A 16868-nucleotide genomic window follows, 5' to 3' on the forward strand; every position below is an offset into this window, starting at 1 on the left:
CGCATGCTGGAGTGGAACTACGGCGCAGCGATACTACTGAGAATAACAAGCATGCTGAGAAAACGATTATGCATATGGACTCTTTAAAATAAATAAATACTTTTTTGGACAGAGAAACAGTCTGAAGTTATTTAGAATTCCACGTGTGTATGTTGGGTTTTTGTCACATTATATTGTAGGCAACGTGACACCGAAATACTCGGCTATAGTCCAATGGAAAAGACACAACGTTTGAGGATAAAACAATTCAGGTGTGGGTCCTTCGTGCTGAAGACTTGAGCAACATGACTATAGACTTCTCATATAGAGTTGAAGTGAACACACGGGTCATGTCAACAATCCCACTTGGTAACTAGATGAGAACAAGCCTCACTACTGAGCTCACAATCTTTGTGACGCTCAACTCATTTCTGCAGAATATTACCTGACAACATTTGGTTAAAAGATGCAGGTGTTTATCTAAACTGACAAAAGGACATATAGGCCAATGGACTCCAACAAACACTCAGACACACAGTGCCACGTTGACTTTCCTACAAAATGAACCTAGACATGCCCTAACATACAATGTACTGTAGGAAACATCGACTGAACACAGATATTGACACCACAAATGCAGCACCCAGAAAGACCACCAAAAACTAAAAGACAAGGTGCCTCTTCTACACCAGGACACAGTTGGCAGACCAGGGAACACACACAGGTTAGTGCATGCATTTGGGCTGGAGCAACACAAAACAGCAAAGTCCACAATCTGCACACACAAATCTGCTGCTGCACACTGGTTTCAGGAAGGCGCAGCATCAATCAGACACTAAAACAAACTGTTCTTATCTGAGAGCGAGCATGTGAGGGCAGCCTCGTGTTTACATCAGAGTGAAACTGAAAGTAGAGCTTGCAGCCATCAGGTAAATGATCATTAACCCAGCAGCTGTCTCGTGGCGCTCAGTGCAAGTGACATGAACAGCATCGCGCTGTCAGGAAGGATGGCAGTTTCACAAGATGAAGCCTTCCTCTGCTCAGCTTCTGATGATCGTCCCAAAACCTCAAGCCAAACATGTTGAGCGAGCAAGTGACACGGCTCCTCAGCAGGCGCGTCAAACCCAGGAAAAGTTACAGTTACTTTAAACAACAGATGACAAAACCTCATATTGTGCATTCTGAACGGCCCATGAGTGATTAAGACTCCCACCAGACTATTTCCATCATGCACTGCAACAGTTGCAGCTCCGATTAAAGTTGCCAAAGTTAGTATAGTGCGTGGCTTTAATACACCTCCTGTTTATCCTCCATGAGAATCCACGATCACAACCTTTTCAGTCGCTGCACTCTTTTCCATTGACAGGTGTTCTGACTCGCTAAAGCTACTTTTGCGCATGTGAAGAGCACGATCGAGTTAATGCTTCCACACTCTGTCCACACAAGTAGAAGCCAATTCTATTTTGGTTTGTGACAACTGTATTGCAAAACCAGTTCTCCAACACACTGAAAGCAATTCGTATTGATCCGATCACGAAGATTGAAGTCGAGATCAAAGCACTCACGACAACAGAGCAGTGGAGGGAAACACAACTACCACATGGCTGTGAGTTTTATTAACAGAAGCAAAGTATTACAACACAGTAACAGCTGTCTTCATCATTCCCGTCTGACTCTGCTGTGTAAACATCAGTTTGAAGCAAACGTGGCTGTTAATGATGACATCATCATATCGTGAATATAAATAATAGGATCAGAATTATTTTCACACATTAAAACAAAAATAAATGCATCACAACACGCTACATGGAGAATCAAATCAGAATGGAGTGATGGATCAATGTTTTGGCAGATGATGCTGGTGAGAAGAAAGGACGACGATAAAGCACTTGTTACAATGATACACAAGGAACACGAGGAGTGACAAACCAAGACTAAGAGGGAAAACTGCATGTTAAAAAGGAACGAAGGTGACGCTCCTATTCAACCTGGACTGCCTGAGGAGAAGCTTGATTCAAGGCTCAGGGGACGTCAAACACAGTTTAGGAATGTTTGCATCCATCCTTCCATCCAGCAGCCACAGAATCACTGGACTCAGACGCTTTCTCTCGCTATAAAAACGTCCTTAATAATCACACATTTAACAAAGAGATTAACTTGGTCTACCTCTACTGTCGCCGTTTCTTGTACATTAGAAAGCAGCCAGAAAAAACAAACACAATATCACACACTTTACACACGCACAGTTGGTCATCGAACGACAGCATTTTAAGTATCAAGATCAACTGCAACTTTTCAATTTCCTGCTCAGCCACAAGTGACTCCGCTTGTTTGTGACCCTACGAAGCGGCGAGAGAGTTAAGTCACTGCTTGGTGTGAAGAGGAGGCAGACTGCCGTGTGGAAGCTCCGTGGGTGTTGGGACGACCTGCAGCAGCACAGACGAAACCGAGTCAGACTGAGTTTCAGAGGCTCAGTTCAGTTGTTTCAACATAAAAAAAACCCTGCACATTTCATATATATATATATATTCATTTATTTAGTGATAAACTACGTCAAAAAATAGTAATTTTAATACAGCATCAATAAATGAAAATAACAATGGGAAAAATAACAATAACAACAACTGTCCATTTATACACAACTACTTTTAAGTCTATTTTTTTAAACATACAAACAATACAATAACAACAGTCACACAAACAATAAAAAAACATGAGATAGTCTTTTTAAAAAAGGGGTAGTACAGGGGTTTTCTTCAGCTGAGGACAGAGATTTGTGTAAAGTCGCTGAACAAACGGCAGGGAAGAAAATACTGGAGGAAACAATGGTCAAGATGGGAAAGTCTGTTTGATCGTCTCTGATAATAAACAAGCATTTTCTGGGAAGCTCCCGGCTGAAAAGTGACACATAACCAGGAAGTGGAGTTATGTTTGTGGGTGCATTTACAGGATATATGGACGTAGTAGTTGAATAGGAGACGGCAAAATAAATGTGGAAGGATAGTAAAAGTTAGGAATAAAGAAAGACTGTCCTTGTATAGGCAGGAAAATGTGTTTGGTTTTGTATTGAACCTGAATTTTGTGTTGCATGCAAACGGTGGTGAAATGTCAGCAGCATTCACCTCCCAGTGTGCTTAGTTTGAGGAGGAGTTTTCTCTAAACATTTTCTCTCTTAAAGTCAAGCGTGGCGCCGTCACCCCGTCAATCCCATCCTTCTGTTGCTCACTAATAAAGGTCCCTCTTGAAAAAGCCGTTCGTCTGTCAGGGAATTAATTTAAGTGCCAGCAAAACAAAAATCATGGTCGTAAAAACGCCAATATTCCCATCAGGGGCAATGTATTTCTCTCCGGCCGACCGTTTGGCCCGGGCGGCGCCGTGTTAGTGTGACGCCGTGCGACGCAGCAGAGGATTCAAAAGACATAGATCAGGGAAGGTCTGGCTGCTCTGGCTGTCCCGACAGCACTTCATCTTAGTTCATATCTCAGCTGCACCGGGCCAGTCAGGGGACGGCCCTCCAGGGACCGGACTGGTGCACTGAAACACTAAATCCACCTTTGGAATCAGGGCACACATGACAGACACAATCACGGACACATGCTCTTACCATGAAGAGGAGCACAGCTCAATGCTCATTTGTCTTCAGGGAGAAGAACAAGTAGACTGGCTGCGGGACAAACAGAGGCCAAAGTTACTGGCAAACCTCGACATAATCGTGTGGTGAAGACTCACCTTGTGATCGCCCATGCAGACGTTTGGACCCACGGTGTTGTACTCCACAGTCTTCTCCTCGCCTCCCTAAAAAAAAAACCATTGCATTTGAAGCCATTATTTTTTCACTTGTTGTTGCATTAGATAGACTGAGCAGTGGAGGAGACTTTTCTGACTCACTCTGTTCTGCTTCTGGATGAGTTGTCGTGCGGAGTGCGACATGAGCACGCGGTCGCACCAGGCCGGGCAGCGGGTGTTCATGTACTGGGTGGGCTTAGTGCGTTCCTCACTGTAGGGGTAGCTGTGGGAGCAGAAGAAGTGAGGACTGGAGGCGACAGGCAGCACCACGAGCGACGCTCTAACCTGGGCGGGAACTTGATCTCCTCCTCCGCTACAACATCGTGGAAGGCCGACGCTTCTTTGTCGAACTGCAAGAGCTGAGAGGCAGAGGATCATGAATGACTTCACGCAACTTGAACTAGCCGTCAGACATGATGTTAAATGACCCAGATCCAACACAACAGAAGCTTGTGAGAGCGGCTGGATGGAAAAGCTTTTATTCATTTCAAGGGTCAAATCTGTTGACTGGCACAGCAAACAGGAAAAGGGATGCAGGTCAAGCTGCCTACTTTGAGGAAGCAGCTCGATCCAACCAGCAGAGCAGCTGCTGTGCCAACTGTCTGTCACATTAAGCAGCTTGCTCCAACAATGTTTAACTGAGCACAACAGCGTCTCACGTTTGCTTTGCCATTCATCAGAAACATCATCAGCTTCCATCAGTCACTGGTGTCTCGCACCGAAGCAACAGGAGGACAAACTCCAAATAAGCATTTCTAATGATTTTGACCAGCCAGCTTAATAATACAGTCATAACCAAGATGAACGCGCCATTGAAGCACATTCACAGGGTAATTTCACGTGAATAAAACTATAATGATAGATTAGATAGGCTTCATGATGATGGTGCTTATAATAAGAATAATAACAATAATAATAATAATAATAAAATGCACAAGGTTCAGAAGGCGTCTACTTGTTGACCTCCAAAACACCTCTGGTGTGAGAGTGTGTTGGCTATTAATCCCTGCATGGTTATTACTGTCAGTTATTACCTTTGTTGTAAATGTTATCGTTGATAAAAGTGTTGAGGGGAAACTCAAAACATAAAATAAATAAATAAAAACCCTCATTAGACCCAGGATATCAGTGAAACATTCTATATCCTCCAGAAAACTCAAAATGGATTTGCAAATTCTTCTGAATGATTTGGTTTAATTCACGTGTTTATACTTGCAGGCAGTTCACAGTGATAAATATGATAAAGAGTTGCAATGCCCAGAGGTCTGTGATCAAAATATAATGTTTGTGAATGACATTGAGCCAAACTGAACGGAGATATGTGTGACGGTGCGGTAGAAACAGCACTGCTTCAGAGTCTTACAGCTTTGCCGTTGTCCTCCCTGAACACAGCCTGGTGCAGGTAGGCAAAGAGCTTCTCCTCGATCTGGAGCAGAACCTGAGCCACACAGAGAGGAGCGGTGAAGCATCCAAGTCGGCAGGATTCAACGTCCTCAACTCACCTTCCGGTCGTTGTCTTTCTCCTCACAGACGATTCTCTCCACTTGGTTACTGCTGTCCTTCTTCACCGTCTGCACGTCTGCTGAGGTAGACAGATGCTGCCCAGAAAAAAAAAGCAGCTGTTTTCAAGGAGGGCGACGCAGACCACCTGTCATCATGAGGTCAACTCTAACCTGAACCAGACTCGATGCATCCAGCCGGAAGTTAAAATCTCCAAACAGGAAGAAAGGCAGAGGAGCGAAGCGCTGGTCAGATATTCTGCAAAGATAGATTTCGCTCATAAACTCATCATACGACGGTATGCTGAATTGAATGACATATTTCTGTGCCTGCATTTGACCACAGTGCGACGCACACCTGTTGATGACATGTGTCAGGGCATTCTTGCGGTTGGCAGAGTAAATCGAAGGACTGGAGTTGCAGGCAACAAGGTTGGAGGCATCGTGGAACAGATGGACATTGACCAGGTCCAGGCCTCTGAGGGCAAAACACAAGTGTGAATAGAAGTCATGTGCAGTACCACACATGAGAGCCATCATTTTATTATCCTTGTTATCGTTATCTGCGGTCGTCCTATCTCCTTCCTTTCCCTGAGTCAGAACATTTCATCTGCCTAAAAACAAAACTCAACATGCTGACAGGTTTGCTCATCAGCCTAGACTCTGCCAAAAGGAGCAGAGACGACAGATAACCGCCATTTTTCCACCCAAGTCTGAACCGGAGACTAGCTGTTTTCAGTTCCAGCTACTGAGTATTGTTTGGAACAAATGATACAGACTTGTTTGACAAATAAAAGTAACTAAGTAACTCATCTAAACGTTGTTGCTCATACCAGGTGCTTCATATTTTCACCCCTTGACCTCAACTTTGTGTTGCAGCCTGGCTCCATGTACTGCATTACCAATGGCAGTAAAGCCACAACTGCCGTCTTCCCCTCGTCCTCTCTGACTGTGTGGTAGTTTTCTTCCCACAAGTGAACGCTGTACTTCGATGATGGACGGCCTCCCAGATGAACAAGTTGTCCAGCCTGACATTTGACAGCCATCATTCCAGTGCCCAACCTTCGCAACAGGGGATCTACCACATCTAGTCTGTCGAGATCTACCAGTTCACCTTGTCTTCCAAAGCATATACGCCGCACGCACCATACTGATGCAGCAGCATACAACAAAAATAAACACTGCAATATTTGGCTCCGAACACATGACGACTTGTGCATTTGTAGCTACGCTGGTGGCTCAAAATAAAGGTTAAAGAAGTGAGAGAGCGACGGACCCCGAGGTCATCTCAGGGCTCTTCTTATTCAAGATGACAAAGCTGGTCCACTACCTCAGCAGAGACTAGGTGTGATCTTTGGCAGACACATAAAAAAACAACAAACCTGTTGCAGCGCTGGTAAATGATTTCTCTTAAGGAGATTCGGGAGAGTGGTTTCGAACTGACACACACACATAGGGCCAACATTAAAAGGAGTCAGAGTACAAGAGCAACAAAATCAAGATTCATTATTACTTATTGATTCAAAAGTTTATACCTAGTTTCGGAAGTTTCCAAACAAATTGTTCACATTATTGATATCACCTTCAGAAAAACTGTCCGTCATCCTTCTTGTCTTTGTGTGTTAACATGCATGTTGTTTGAAGCCAAATATTAAGCAACACATTAAAAGCTTCTGTGACTAACTGAACTGATTTAGCGTTTGACTCCTGTGAGTCAGTTAACACAGGAAGGAAACTTGCGTTATTGTATCCGTTGTTGTGCTCAGGCCCCTGTCAAGTCATCATTAGTGAGACTATCTTCTTTGGTGTTTAAATAAAATATATTTTTATTTTATGATATTTAGACATGGTTTTATTATATTTATTTGATTCAGAATTTTATTCCGTTTTTTCTCAACAGTTTGCATCAAGTGTATTTTTTTTCTTTAGTAAATTTGCTGAATATGTCTTGCACCTGGTTCTGCTGCTGGTTGAACTTTTCAATGACAAACAGCGACGATCACATGGTTTCATGTCATTTCACAAGGTTTTGGTTTGTTTAGGTGTAAGTAGATCAAACATGGTTATTGATCACAAATGAAAACAAGAGTCATGAATCAGTTCTATTATTTGTATGGGCCCTGGGCCCATTTGTTCTGGGAAAGGTGGGCCCCAAGATCAAAAAGGTAGAGAATCCCTGGTCTAGTTAGAGGTGGATCAGCTGGAAAACACAATTCAAGTGACCAGTTTGTTCGCTATAGTATGTATGTATTGGATGACGTGCACGTGCACACACACACTCATGCACAGCGTGGACAAAGTGTCCTCCATGAGCCTGACTTCCAGGGACTCCAGTGAGGTATTAACATTCAAATGTCAACATGATTTCAGTGGAACAAAAAACAGGAGCGTATGGCGAGTCCATCTCAAACAGAAAAAAAAAAAGTAAATAGTCACCTGAATGTAACTTCAGTTCTATGAATATATGCACAATCTGAAGATGTTGCGTACATTACTAGGCAGGAACTATACATTGCCAACTGGAATTATTAAAGAATATCAGAATTCGACTGCTTGTTTTGGTGCCATACGTACTGGTCGTGTATGATCCAGCGGGTCCTCATGTAGCCCTTCCTGGACCACTTGAACTGTGAGAGAGATGAATCAGACAGGGTCACTAAACTGCAGTGAAAGAGGTCTTTAAAGGGCCTAACTGATAATTATTGATTATCCCACACAATTTGTCTGGTCTTCCTGTCAGAGCAGGCAGACGGCCCCCACAACCCCAGCAGACTCATTTGTCCCGACACCTCCCACCGGACCTTCGCTCCTCAAGCGCCTCAGCACAGAAAAACACACTCACATCAGGCCAGAAATTCTTTGGGAATTTCTCCTTTTCCACTGAGTTGACGCCGTCCAGCGAGCCCACGTGCTGATTCCGTCCAGACACTGCTTTGAAAGCTTTATCTGCAAGAGGGAGGGCAGGAGGCAGAGGAGGGTCGGATGTTAAAGAGTGAGAAAACATGCAAACAGCGATCAATAAACTGGTGTTAACCTCATCACAGCGGCATAGGTGATGAGCGGATCTATAAAGGAGAACAACAATTTGTTTGAGCCGCGCAGCAAGTGGCAGCTCCTGGATGTTTATGGTTCTTCCATGAGCTTTTTGGAGGAGCTTTTTCATGCTAACGTGACGCGACTATGCAGCTGGAAAGCAGAGCTGCTTTGCAAATGCGAGAGCAGCTTCAGCAAACACAGATGGAGCCAAATTTGCATGGTGTTTGTAATAAGTGGACTTTTGCACCTGTCCTTATGAATAAAGAAATATGAATCGAAGAAGAAAAAAAAAAAGGAACTTTCATTAATGGAGAGGAATAAAATCTGGACATATCTGTTGTGAATTTGGAGGCGCAACAGAGGGTAAACAGATATTTTGTATTTTAAGGATTTTCATTTACAATCGTTCATTTAACAGTTGCGTAATAAGTCCACTACTCCTAAAGTGAGAGCCTTCCAGATCACAGTTCACAAAACACTTTTGCATGTAACAGAGAATTATATCTGATTATCATAAGGGACAGCAAATGCAAATGAAAAAAAAACAAAAATAAATAAAGTAACCGTAAGTGAATTTGTTATTTATTCTCCATACATCCAAGATGTAAATGCATGTACCAATCACATGAACACACTAGTCATCGGACAGACAGAATCAATAAACTGTGACAAGATAACTAAAAAATAACACACCTAACATTAACTATAATTCAGATTTTTACTTAATAATAATTATTACATTGTAATTTTTCATGCCATTATGTTTTTATTCATAGTTATTTATGTATTATTATTATACAACAACCAACATGCAAACTATGTTCTGAAAGTTTGTCACTTAAATCAAAGAGGAGAGCTAACTAGTCTTCTCTACATCTTCTACGATGTTCAGCAGCAGAAAGTGAGATCTTTATCATTAACACAACTAAATTCAGACACATTTTGTGAATAACTGTCAGGTGAAGTCCAGCTGTGCAAACAATGGACCCGGCATAAAGAAGTGTAACTGTGTACCTTTAAAATCATACTGGGAGACATTCTGTAGTGTCCTGTGGATGCAGTACATGCTCCCCAAAGCCTGTGGACAAACACCAGATGACAAAGGTGACTTTCACAAAATTCACATTCAATAAGCAACTTCATACATCATCTGAGAATGAAAAAGCAGAACATAGCACACAACAAAACCATTAAAAAAGACAGGACCGAAAAAATATTTAGTCATTTAATCCTCCAAAGTGAGTTTTTTTTACTGGACATTACATCTGGAACGCAGCGTCTGACTATTGCAGACGGAGGAAACTTAAGAAAAATTGAGACGTATCAAGCGAAGATAGAACAGAGCCACACACACACACACACACACACACACACACACACACACACAACACACTTGGGTACCCGGTCATCCTTGACGCGTGCTGACAATTTTTAATGTACTAACTGCCTGCTCCACTGATCTGATTAATCATGCCCCTTGAGATCAATAAAGACAGAAAATTAAAACAATTTAAAAGGTATTAGGCAGCGGCCCTGCTGTCTGACAGCACTGGGGACCAATGACAAATCAGCTGGCAAAACTCGGAGGGCTCGGGGCGTGACGGCCCGTTGCGCAACCCTCCTCTCCCCCGTCCAGCTGGAGAATGAGAGATCTCTCCCTGAAGACGGCATTCATCTTCAGAGCTGAAGTCGTCTTCATTTCATAAAAGGGTCAGCTTCGGCGGTGGCTCAACTCTGGACTTGAGCAAGTGCGCCGGAGACATGATGCTGAACTGTCACGCTCTTGGACGCAGGGGCTACATTTTGGGAGCCCAGTCGTCCCGCTGATGTTTTTGTACCTAAAGAGCGAAAGTGCTCTGCCGAACACCTGTCTTCATCAATCAGGCCTGTGCACAGTTTAATAAAAAAATATTGACTTAAAAGTGATTTTTTATCAAAACACCATTTGTACTGAAAATGCATGCGAGTCTGTCCCCGCTACCTCTGGAAGGAGAACCCCCCCAAACTCTCTCCTGGCTGTATAACTGATGATCTGCAGCCCGGGGAAAACAAATTGAAAATCAATGCAGGTGGCACAAGTGAAATGAGAATGAAGCACAGTGTGAAGCACAGAGGAAGGAGGGGGGCAGAGTCCCTCTCAGGGCAACGAGTGGAGGGTGCAAACACTCACGAGATGGTGAAACTTAGTCCCAGCTGTCTTCTGACCCCTCACACTTTATTTATCGTGCACAAATGGGCTTGGATCAATAGTTTTAATCTGGAGTTAAATGCATTGACTCGGAGCCTTCTCCTCCACACCTGGCCGTCCACTATCTCCTCCTGACTTCACACACTTGGCTGTGTCTCTGCGGCCGGTGACCCCAGCTGTCAGGGCCCGGGTGGAGGGTACCACCAGGGAGGAGCCAGGGTTCATGGTTCAAGAAATACTCAGCCACTTTTCTCCTATCAGTGAGAGCAGCAGGAGAAGGTGCCACTTCAAAATACCAATATACAGTGTTCATATAGTCCCGTAAACCAACTTTAACAAATTCATCATGAAAGCAAATGAAGAGTTAAATAACCAAGAGGGATTCGCAGGGCAGACGTGACCAAGGTTTCACTGGAGTGAATATGATGAAACGCTGTTAAATGTCTTTTGAATGAATAAAACTGTGAGCTTTATGGCGTCCGCATCAAGAATAAAGTCAGCCACTTGAGTGAGGGAGAGAACGTGTCCACAGCGTTCCTCCAATCAGCATCAGGAATCGCATGATGACACACGGTTTTGAGATCACAAAATGAATTGCAGCAACAAACTGTAGTGTCATGTGAGTCGCTTTTGTTTTTATTGACAAACAGGTTTGTAGAAACAACTCTAAAGGCATCACGGATTTAAATTTTAGCTCAGTTTAAACTGGAACTGGGTCACAGGCATGGCACATCCTCCCTTTTGTACTGTAGTACTTGCTGTTTTTTCAATGTCAGGGCGAGCCATTTGGTTTAACAAAACATGGATTTTTGTTTTTACTTTCATACTGAGGTTCTGCATTTGTGTGTGAGATTTGATTTTTGAAGGAAAACCACACAATATGGCCCATTTAGAATTAACATAATAGTGAAAGTTAATAATGAATGAACTTAACATTTGAAACACAACTCTAATTTATAGCAGCAGGGGGAAAAAACTAAAACAAAATGAGGGAGACAAAAGTCCACAGTAGGAACACCTCGTCAAACGAAACAAAACAGCGGTTTGGTCAGCTTCAAATATTCACACTGAACTCACAAGTGGCGCGTGAACAAGGAGATGTAGGCAAGCAGGTTGCAGATTATCCAGGTCTAGGACAACTAGACAACTGCAATGCCATAAACTGACTGAAGCCACATCAGAACCAACTTGGCAATGTAACTCAACTGTCATGTTGATGCTGATTTGATCAGTAGACCAACCAAAAGCAAACCTCAACTACCGAAGTAGCAGTAACTTGAAGGGAAAAGCAGGAGAGATGCCACAAAAGACTCAGTCACTATCCAGTGAACAAAAGACTGTGTTCTTTCACCCTAACTTTTGCTACAGTAGCAACTGTCGAAACGCTCCTTTGAAGGATGGCATTTAGCCCTGAGGATGAACTCCGTTCTTACAGTAAAATTTGCCTTTAGTTTCAGTTTCACGCTCAAGATGAAACGAAATTCGGAGCACATTCCTCCTCATGCTTAGTTTGTTACAACACTCTTGTAACGACTGAGAACTGGTTCTCACCGTGAACGTTTCCTCTGCCTTGAACTGGTTGTCCACATAGATGCGAGCTCGGTCATAGTCCGCCATTTCATCCCCGGACCAGATGCTCCTGAGGTAAACAAAATATCAATGAACCAAAGATATACGGCAAGAAATGTGCATCATGCCAATTACACATGAGGCAAAACAGATATGAGAGTCTGGTGCATCAGTTCACTTCCAGGTGCTTCTCCGCCTTGGGCAAGAAGCAGGAGCAGTCACGACTACATGCTGTCATGCTGTTACATCATCTAATATACTTTTTTTTTTGCACACAAGTTGGAAAACTAGAGAAATAATACGCCTGCTGGGAAATTTACCTGCCTCATAAGAGCACATGAATAGAGGTGTGAAAAAATATCAGTACGGAAATATATCAGGACATTTCGTCCTCCAGTATGATTATATGATATTTCATGTTTTTTTTTTTCAAAATGAAATGAATATGAAGTAAAGTAAGGTCTCTCCCCAGGATTTTTCCACAGGTGGAGGGTTGGGGGCGGGCACTTCATGCTGACAATATGCAGATACTGCTAAAGTGTGACGCCAGTGATTCATAACACTTCCTTCCTCATGTTTTCAAAACAAGTTGAAATGACTAACTTGATGTGTTACACTGCATTTCACGTCATATATTTTATGTTATTTTCCATCAACTAGCTTGATCAGTCATCTCCATTTTGAGTAACAGTGTGTGATTTTTTTAATTCATTATTTTTTGGTAAACTGTGTAGAATTTGCAATATACCTCAGTGTTGTGACACATTAGTCTTGTGACACAAGAATCACGTATCGTGTCGTGAGGTTCTTGCCAATGCTCAACTCATGAAGTCTAAAGTATCAAGGACAAAGTGCTTATCTTGTCCACTTTTCACTGCTAAATCTGACACAAAGGGATGTTAAATTGAACGCACTCAGTCCCAAAAGCTCAGGGCAACACTATATTAGTGAAATGCACACACGCTTTACTTGGTGTCTACTGTGTTACCTGAAGAACTCCTCAGCATGACCCATGTTGGCCATGTACTCCTTCCCTCCCACCTCCTGGAAGTGCATGGCAATGAACTGAGGCTTGTAGCTGTGGATGGTCTGGCACACGGAAACAGATCATGAGCTAAAGCAAAGAGCAAATTACGACAAATGACGTGTGGAAATGAACTCACCCGATACAGTTCTCTCAGCCATTCACTTTGGATTTCACCCACCTGCACAATGACGCACAGAAAAGCAGGACGGGATTTTAAAATAAAAGTAGAAAAGTTTTTTAAATTATATATTAAAAAAAAAAAAAACTATATATATATATATATATATATATATATATATATATATATATATATATATATATATATATATATATATATATATATATACTTAAAAACGCAAATTGGGAGCATAATAATGGCTATATGGAGTTATATAAACTATATTGGAAATGTGACATGTTTCTAGGAAACGGTTCCAGGTGGTTCATGCCTGGAAGACGGAAGAAGATGAGAACTTTGAAAGCACTCTGGCGCCACTCAGAGGAGAGAGGCAGTATAACCTTAAGCCGACGGAAATCACCGTCGTTCGACCCAATGTGGAAGGTGACGCAGACAAAAAAAGAGCCCTTTAACATGTTGCTCAAGGGGTGACAGGACCACAACAGTCTCGTTTCTTCTGATTCAGCTCTTTTAATTGTAAACAGAAGGTGAGGTTAGACTTAAAGAGAGAACATATGACGATATGGCATGTAAACACAGAGGGGGAAACAAGTATTCACACAGGTATGTGATACAGACGCAGACAATGACAAGTGACGTCACTCGGCAGAGCAAGAGACAGATGGAGACGCATGAGGAGCCAATGAGGAGATTTGATTTGCATGCAATGAATTTGCATGGCAGACATGCAACAGGAGTGGCGGCGTCTCACTCCTGTGATGGGAACAGGGAACATGGGAACAGTGTTTGTTACCGGCACCCGGGAAAGATTCAGAAATACATTCACACTGTAGAGGCAAAACTAAAATATGTGGCTACTAACATCAGAAAACGGTAAGAAAAAACTGAGTGAAGAGAAATGATAAGAGCAGTTAGACAGAAACAAGCGCTTTGGGCGCCTCTGTGGTGGAACCAATAGCTGGGATGAATCCCTTTAGTAAAATGTTTGAGGCTGCTGGTTGTAAAAAAGGGGCCTAAACAACTCAAAAAGCTCACATCCTCTCCTGAAGATACTCATCTGTTTACATCTCTCCCACAAAGGGATCTGAGATGTTTTCACTGGAGCCAGATCTGGCCACCGGAAACATGGTCCCGGGACAAATTTCCATGAGTCTCCCGAATAACATGTCAGAGATGTTCCACTCACAGCCCAGCTGAACGAATATGCTCCGAAATGTCATAACACTCAGAGAGCTCTTTCACTCTGGACATTGAAGTGTCAACAAAACATAAAACAAAACGCTCAAGTCACATTCTTTGGTCTTTGACACTTTGACACAGCTTCCTGCTGAGGTAGAAGTTGAAGTGTGAGAGAGATTACTAGTTGGACTTGTTTGAACTTATTGTTTGAACCAAAACTTGCCAACTACTTTTTACTTCAATAGCCTCCGGGAACAATTTTGAATAATATTCGCCATGCTGAACAACAACAAGTTATGGCTGAACACCTAGTATCAACTGACCTCAAGTTTTTTTTGTTGTTTTTTTTTTTTATGTGAGTAACCCCACACTTTGTACTTACTAAACCATGATGTCCAGCTGGTTTGCATTTCAAACTATTGTGTGGTCAAGCAATACGTGCTATGGACTTCAGCTTGAGTTTATCATCTTTCAGTGAAAACAAAGACAACTCTGAAGGCCATTTGGATTCTGAGAATGGATCTGTAACCAGTGAAAGCCGCTATTATGATCTAGTGATCTGCAAAGTAGCATCTTTCCTTGGATGATGCTCCACTTAGTACTTTAGAGATGATGGAAGGAGAATAAAGTGTCTTCCTGATACTGCAGCATCCCCCTGCAGCTATGAACGTTCATAATAACAATCTACACAACTGTATGTGCAGTTGCATTATTAATATAAAGATTAAAGTCATGATCATAATTTGAAAATGAATTATTTTGTACCTTTATTGCGTTCGGATGTTGCTGTCTCGACGAAAAACGAATAGATTGGCGCTGAAATTCTATAAATTATTTCAAATAAAATGTTGTGCAGTGCACATCTACGTGACTCGTTGTCGAATAACGACTTCCACAAGAGGAGATTTCAGTGAAAACAAGCGGTCAATATCTTTGGTTTTTCTCTCAGTATCAGATGTAAAGTGTCATCCGCAGCGGTTAGCTGTGACGTCGAATGTCACGTGACCGCCGGACGTCTCTCCGGATAGTTTCGCTCCAACATTCGGTTTATCCACTTTAAACAGGCGACTGACAGCGAAACAACGTGCCGTCTACAACTGAACGCCCCCGCGGATGTTTCTATAAAGTCCCGCGACATTATCTATAATCCCCACGGCGCGTTACTTCCGCTTGAAATTCAAAATAACTTGTTGACTTACGTTATCAAAGAGCGAGCCGACGTTGGCCGTGACGAGCAGCGCGGTGGCGCGTGTCTCCATGGTGCCCGGAGAGGCTCGACGAAGTGCAGGCCCGAGCCGAAGAGCTGCCCGGCGGCACCAGCACCAGCAGCAGCAGAAGCAGCAGCAGCTTAGAGCAGCTTACTTTGTGCGCCAACTGGTCGCAGCGCTCGGAATTAGCATCAATTATAAGTCGGCGCGGCTTCTGGTCGGACGAGTTTGCCGCAGGAGGCTCGGGTCGTGTCCCGTGTAAGCGCTCTCCGGCGCGCGTCCATCGTCCGGAGGAGCTAGATGGATGCGGTTCTTCTTTGGGCTCGCAGGACTTAACGGCGACTTAATGGACTTAAAGCAGGCGCGAGTCACACACAGCACCAGTTTCTTACTATCAACGCTGGCCCCGCCCACTTCCCGGGAGATTGACAGGTCCACCATCACGGATCCAAGTTGAATGGACTGAATCCACTCCGAAAGTAATATATTGTCGAGTTATACTTGAATAAATGACAAATACTGAGGTACTGATGGGCGATAATGACATAAGGTGTCAATACTGACAATATGAAAGTAAAGTAAGCAGTTTATTTTTTTTAAAGTACTACAAGATCCGTCATTTGCTGGAGAACTGTAACAGTGACTTATATGAATCTTCTTATTATATGATATATTAATATATGCCAAAGCACACGTCCTCTCCTCTGTAAACAAAACTGTCCAAGAAATGTATTTTTGAAAAACCTGTTCAAGTTAAATGACACCAACACTCATAAAACGTGATCCTTATTAGACTGCTATTTAACATCTACAATACTTGATAATACAGCCTAATTTGAAAATGTATTTACAGTATTCAGAGCACAGCATGGCCTTTTTTTTGCAAAATTATTTTAAATGGATATATATATATATGAATAATTATAAATAAATAAATAATATATACTCAATATAAACAAATAAATAGGTAATAAAGAATTGATGAAAATATGAAATATATTGACCTGTTTGATATGACACAACTACAATATTATCCTATCCTTAAATTTATCCAGACTTTTTCTTGTGTTAACCACCAGGTAAAACAGCTCTAAAATAACCTGTAAGGTTAAACATTAAAAAAAAAAAAAAAAAAAAGATGGTTTTCTAGATCATCATCTGGATCTCTGAATCTTGTAGACCACGCACAGCCACTGCCATCTTGACTGACCTTCTTACTCAATTTCTACTGGATTGTGCGACTGAGTTTCAGAGTGCT

At 42.4% G+C, this 16868-nt stretch overlaps 1 protein-coding gene across 1 annotated transcript; it reads right to left on the reverse strand.

Moving 5' to 3' along the window:
- Nucleotides 1-1567: 1567 nt before the first annotated feature.
- On the reverse strand, nt 1568-16015 carry inpp5l (inositol polyphosphate-5-phosphatase L). Its single transcript, XM_053871794.1, has 16 exons — nt 15602-16015; nt 13221-13262; nt 13046-13146; nt 12040-12127; nt 9315-9378; nt 8107-8210; nt 7839-7891; nt 5623-5742; nt 5439-5523; nt 5268-5363; nt 5129-5203; nt 4051-4124; nt 3868-3988; nt 3709-3774; nt 3584-3643; nt 1568-2405 (listed from the first exon to the last, which is right to left on the reverse strand). The coding sequence occupies exons 1-15, from the start codon at nt 15659-15661 to the stop codon at nt 3602-3604; spliced, it is 1191 nt and encodes a 396-aa protein (XP_053727769.1). The 5' UTR covers nt 15662-16015; the 3' UTR covers nt 1568-2405; nt 3584-3601.
- Nucleotides 16016-16868: the final 853 nt, after the last annotated feature.

The sequence above is a fragment of the Synchiropus splendidus genome, chromosome 7 (assembly GCF_027744825.2).
Source record: "Synchiropus splendidus isolate RoL2022-P1 chromosome 7, RoL_Sspl_1.0, whole genome shotgun sequence".
In the NCBI taxonomy this organism is placed as follows: Eukaryota; Metazoa; Chordata; class Actinopteri; order Syngnathiformes; family Callionymidae; genus Synchiropus; species Synchiropus splendidus.

What these genes read in the sequence shown, in the direction of transcription:
- inpp5l (XM_053871794.1), bottom strand. Translation starts at nt 15,661, where the DNA reads ATGGAGACACGCGCCACCGCGCTGCTCGTCACGGCCAACGTCGGCTCG. An exon ending in GGGAGGACAACGGCAAAGCT is followed by an intron (nt 4,125 to 5,128) that starts GTAAGACTCTGA and finishes TCTGCCTCTCAG; the next exon opens with CTCTTGCAGTTCGACAAAGA. An exon ending in GAGATCAAGTTCCCGCCCAG is followed by an intron (nt 3,989 to 4,050) that starts GTTAGAGCGTCG and finishes CTGCTCCCACAG; the next exon opens with CTACCCCTACAGTGAGGAAC.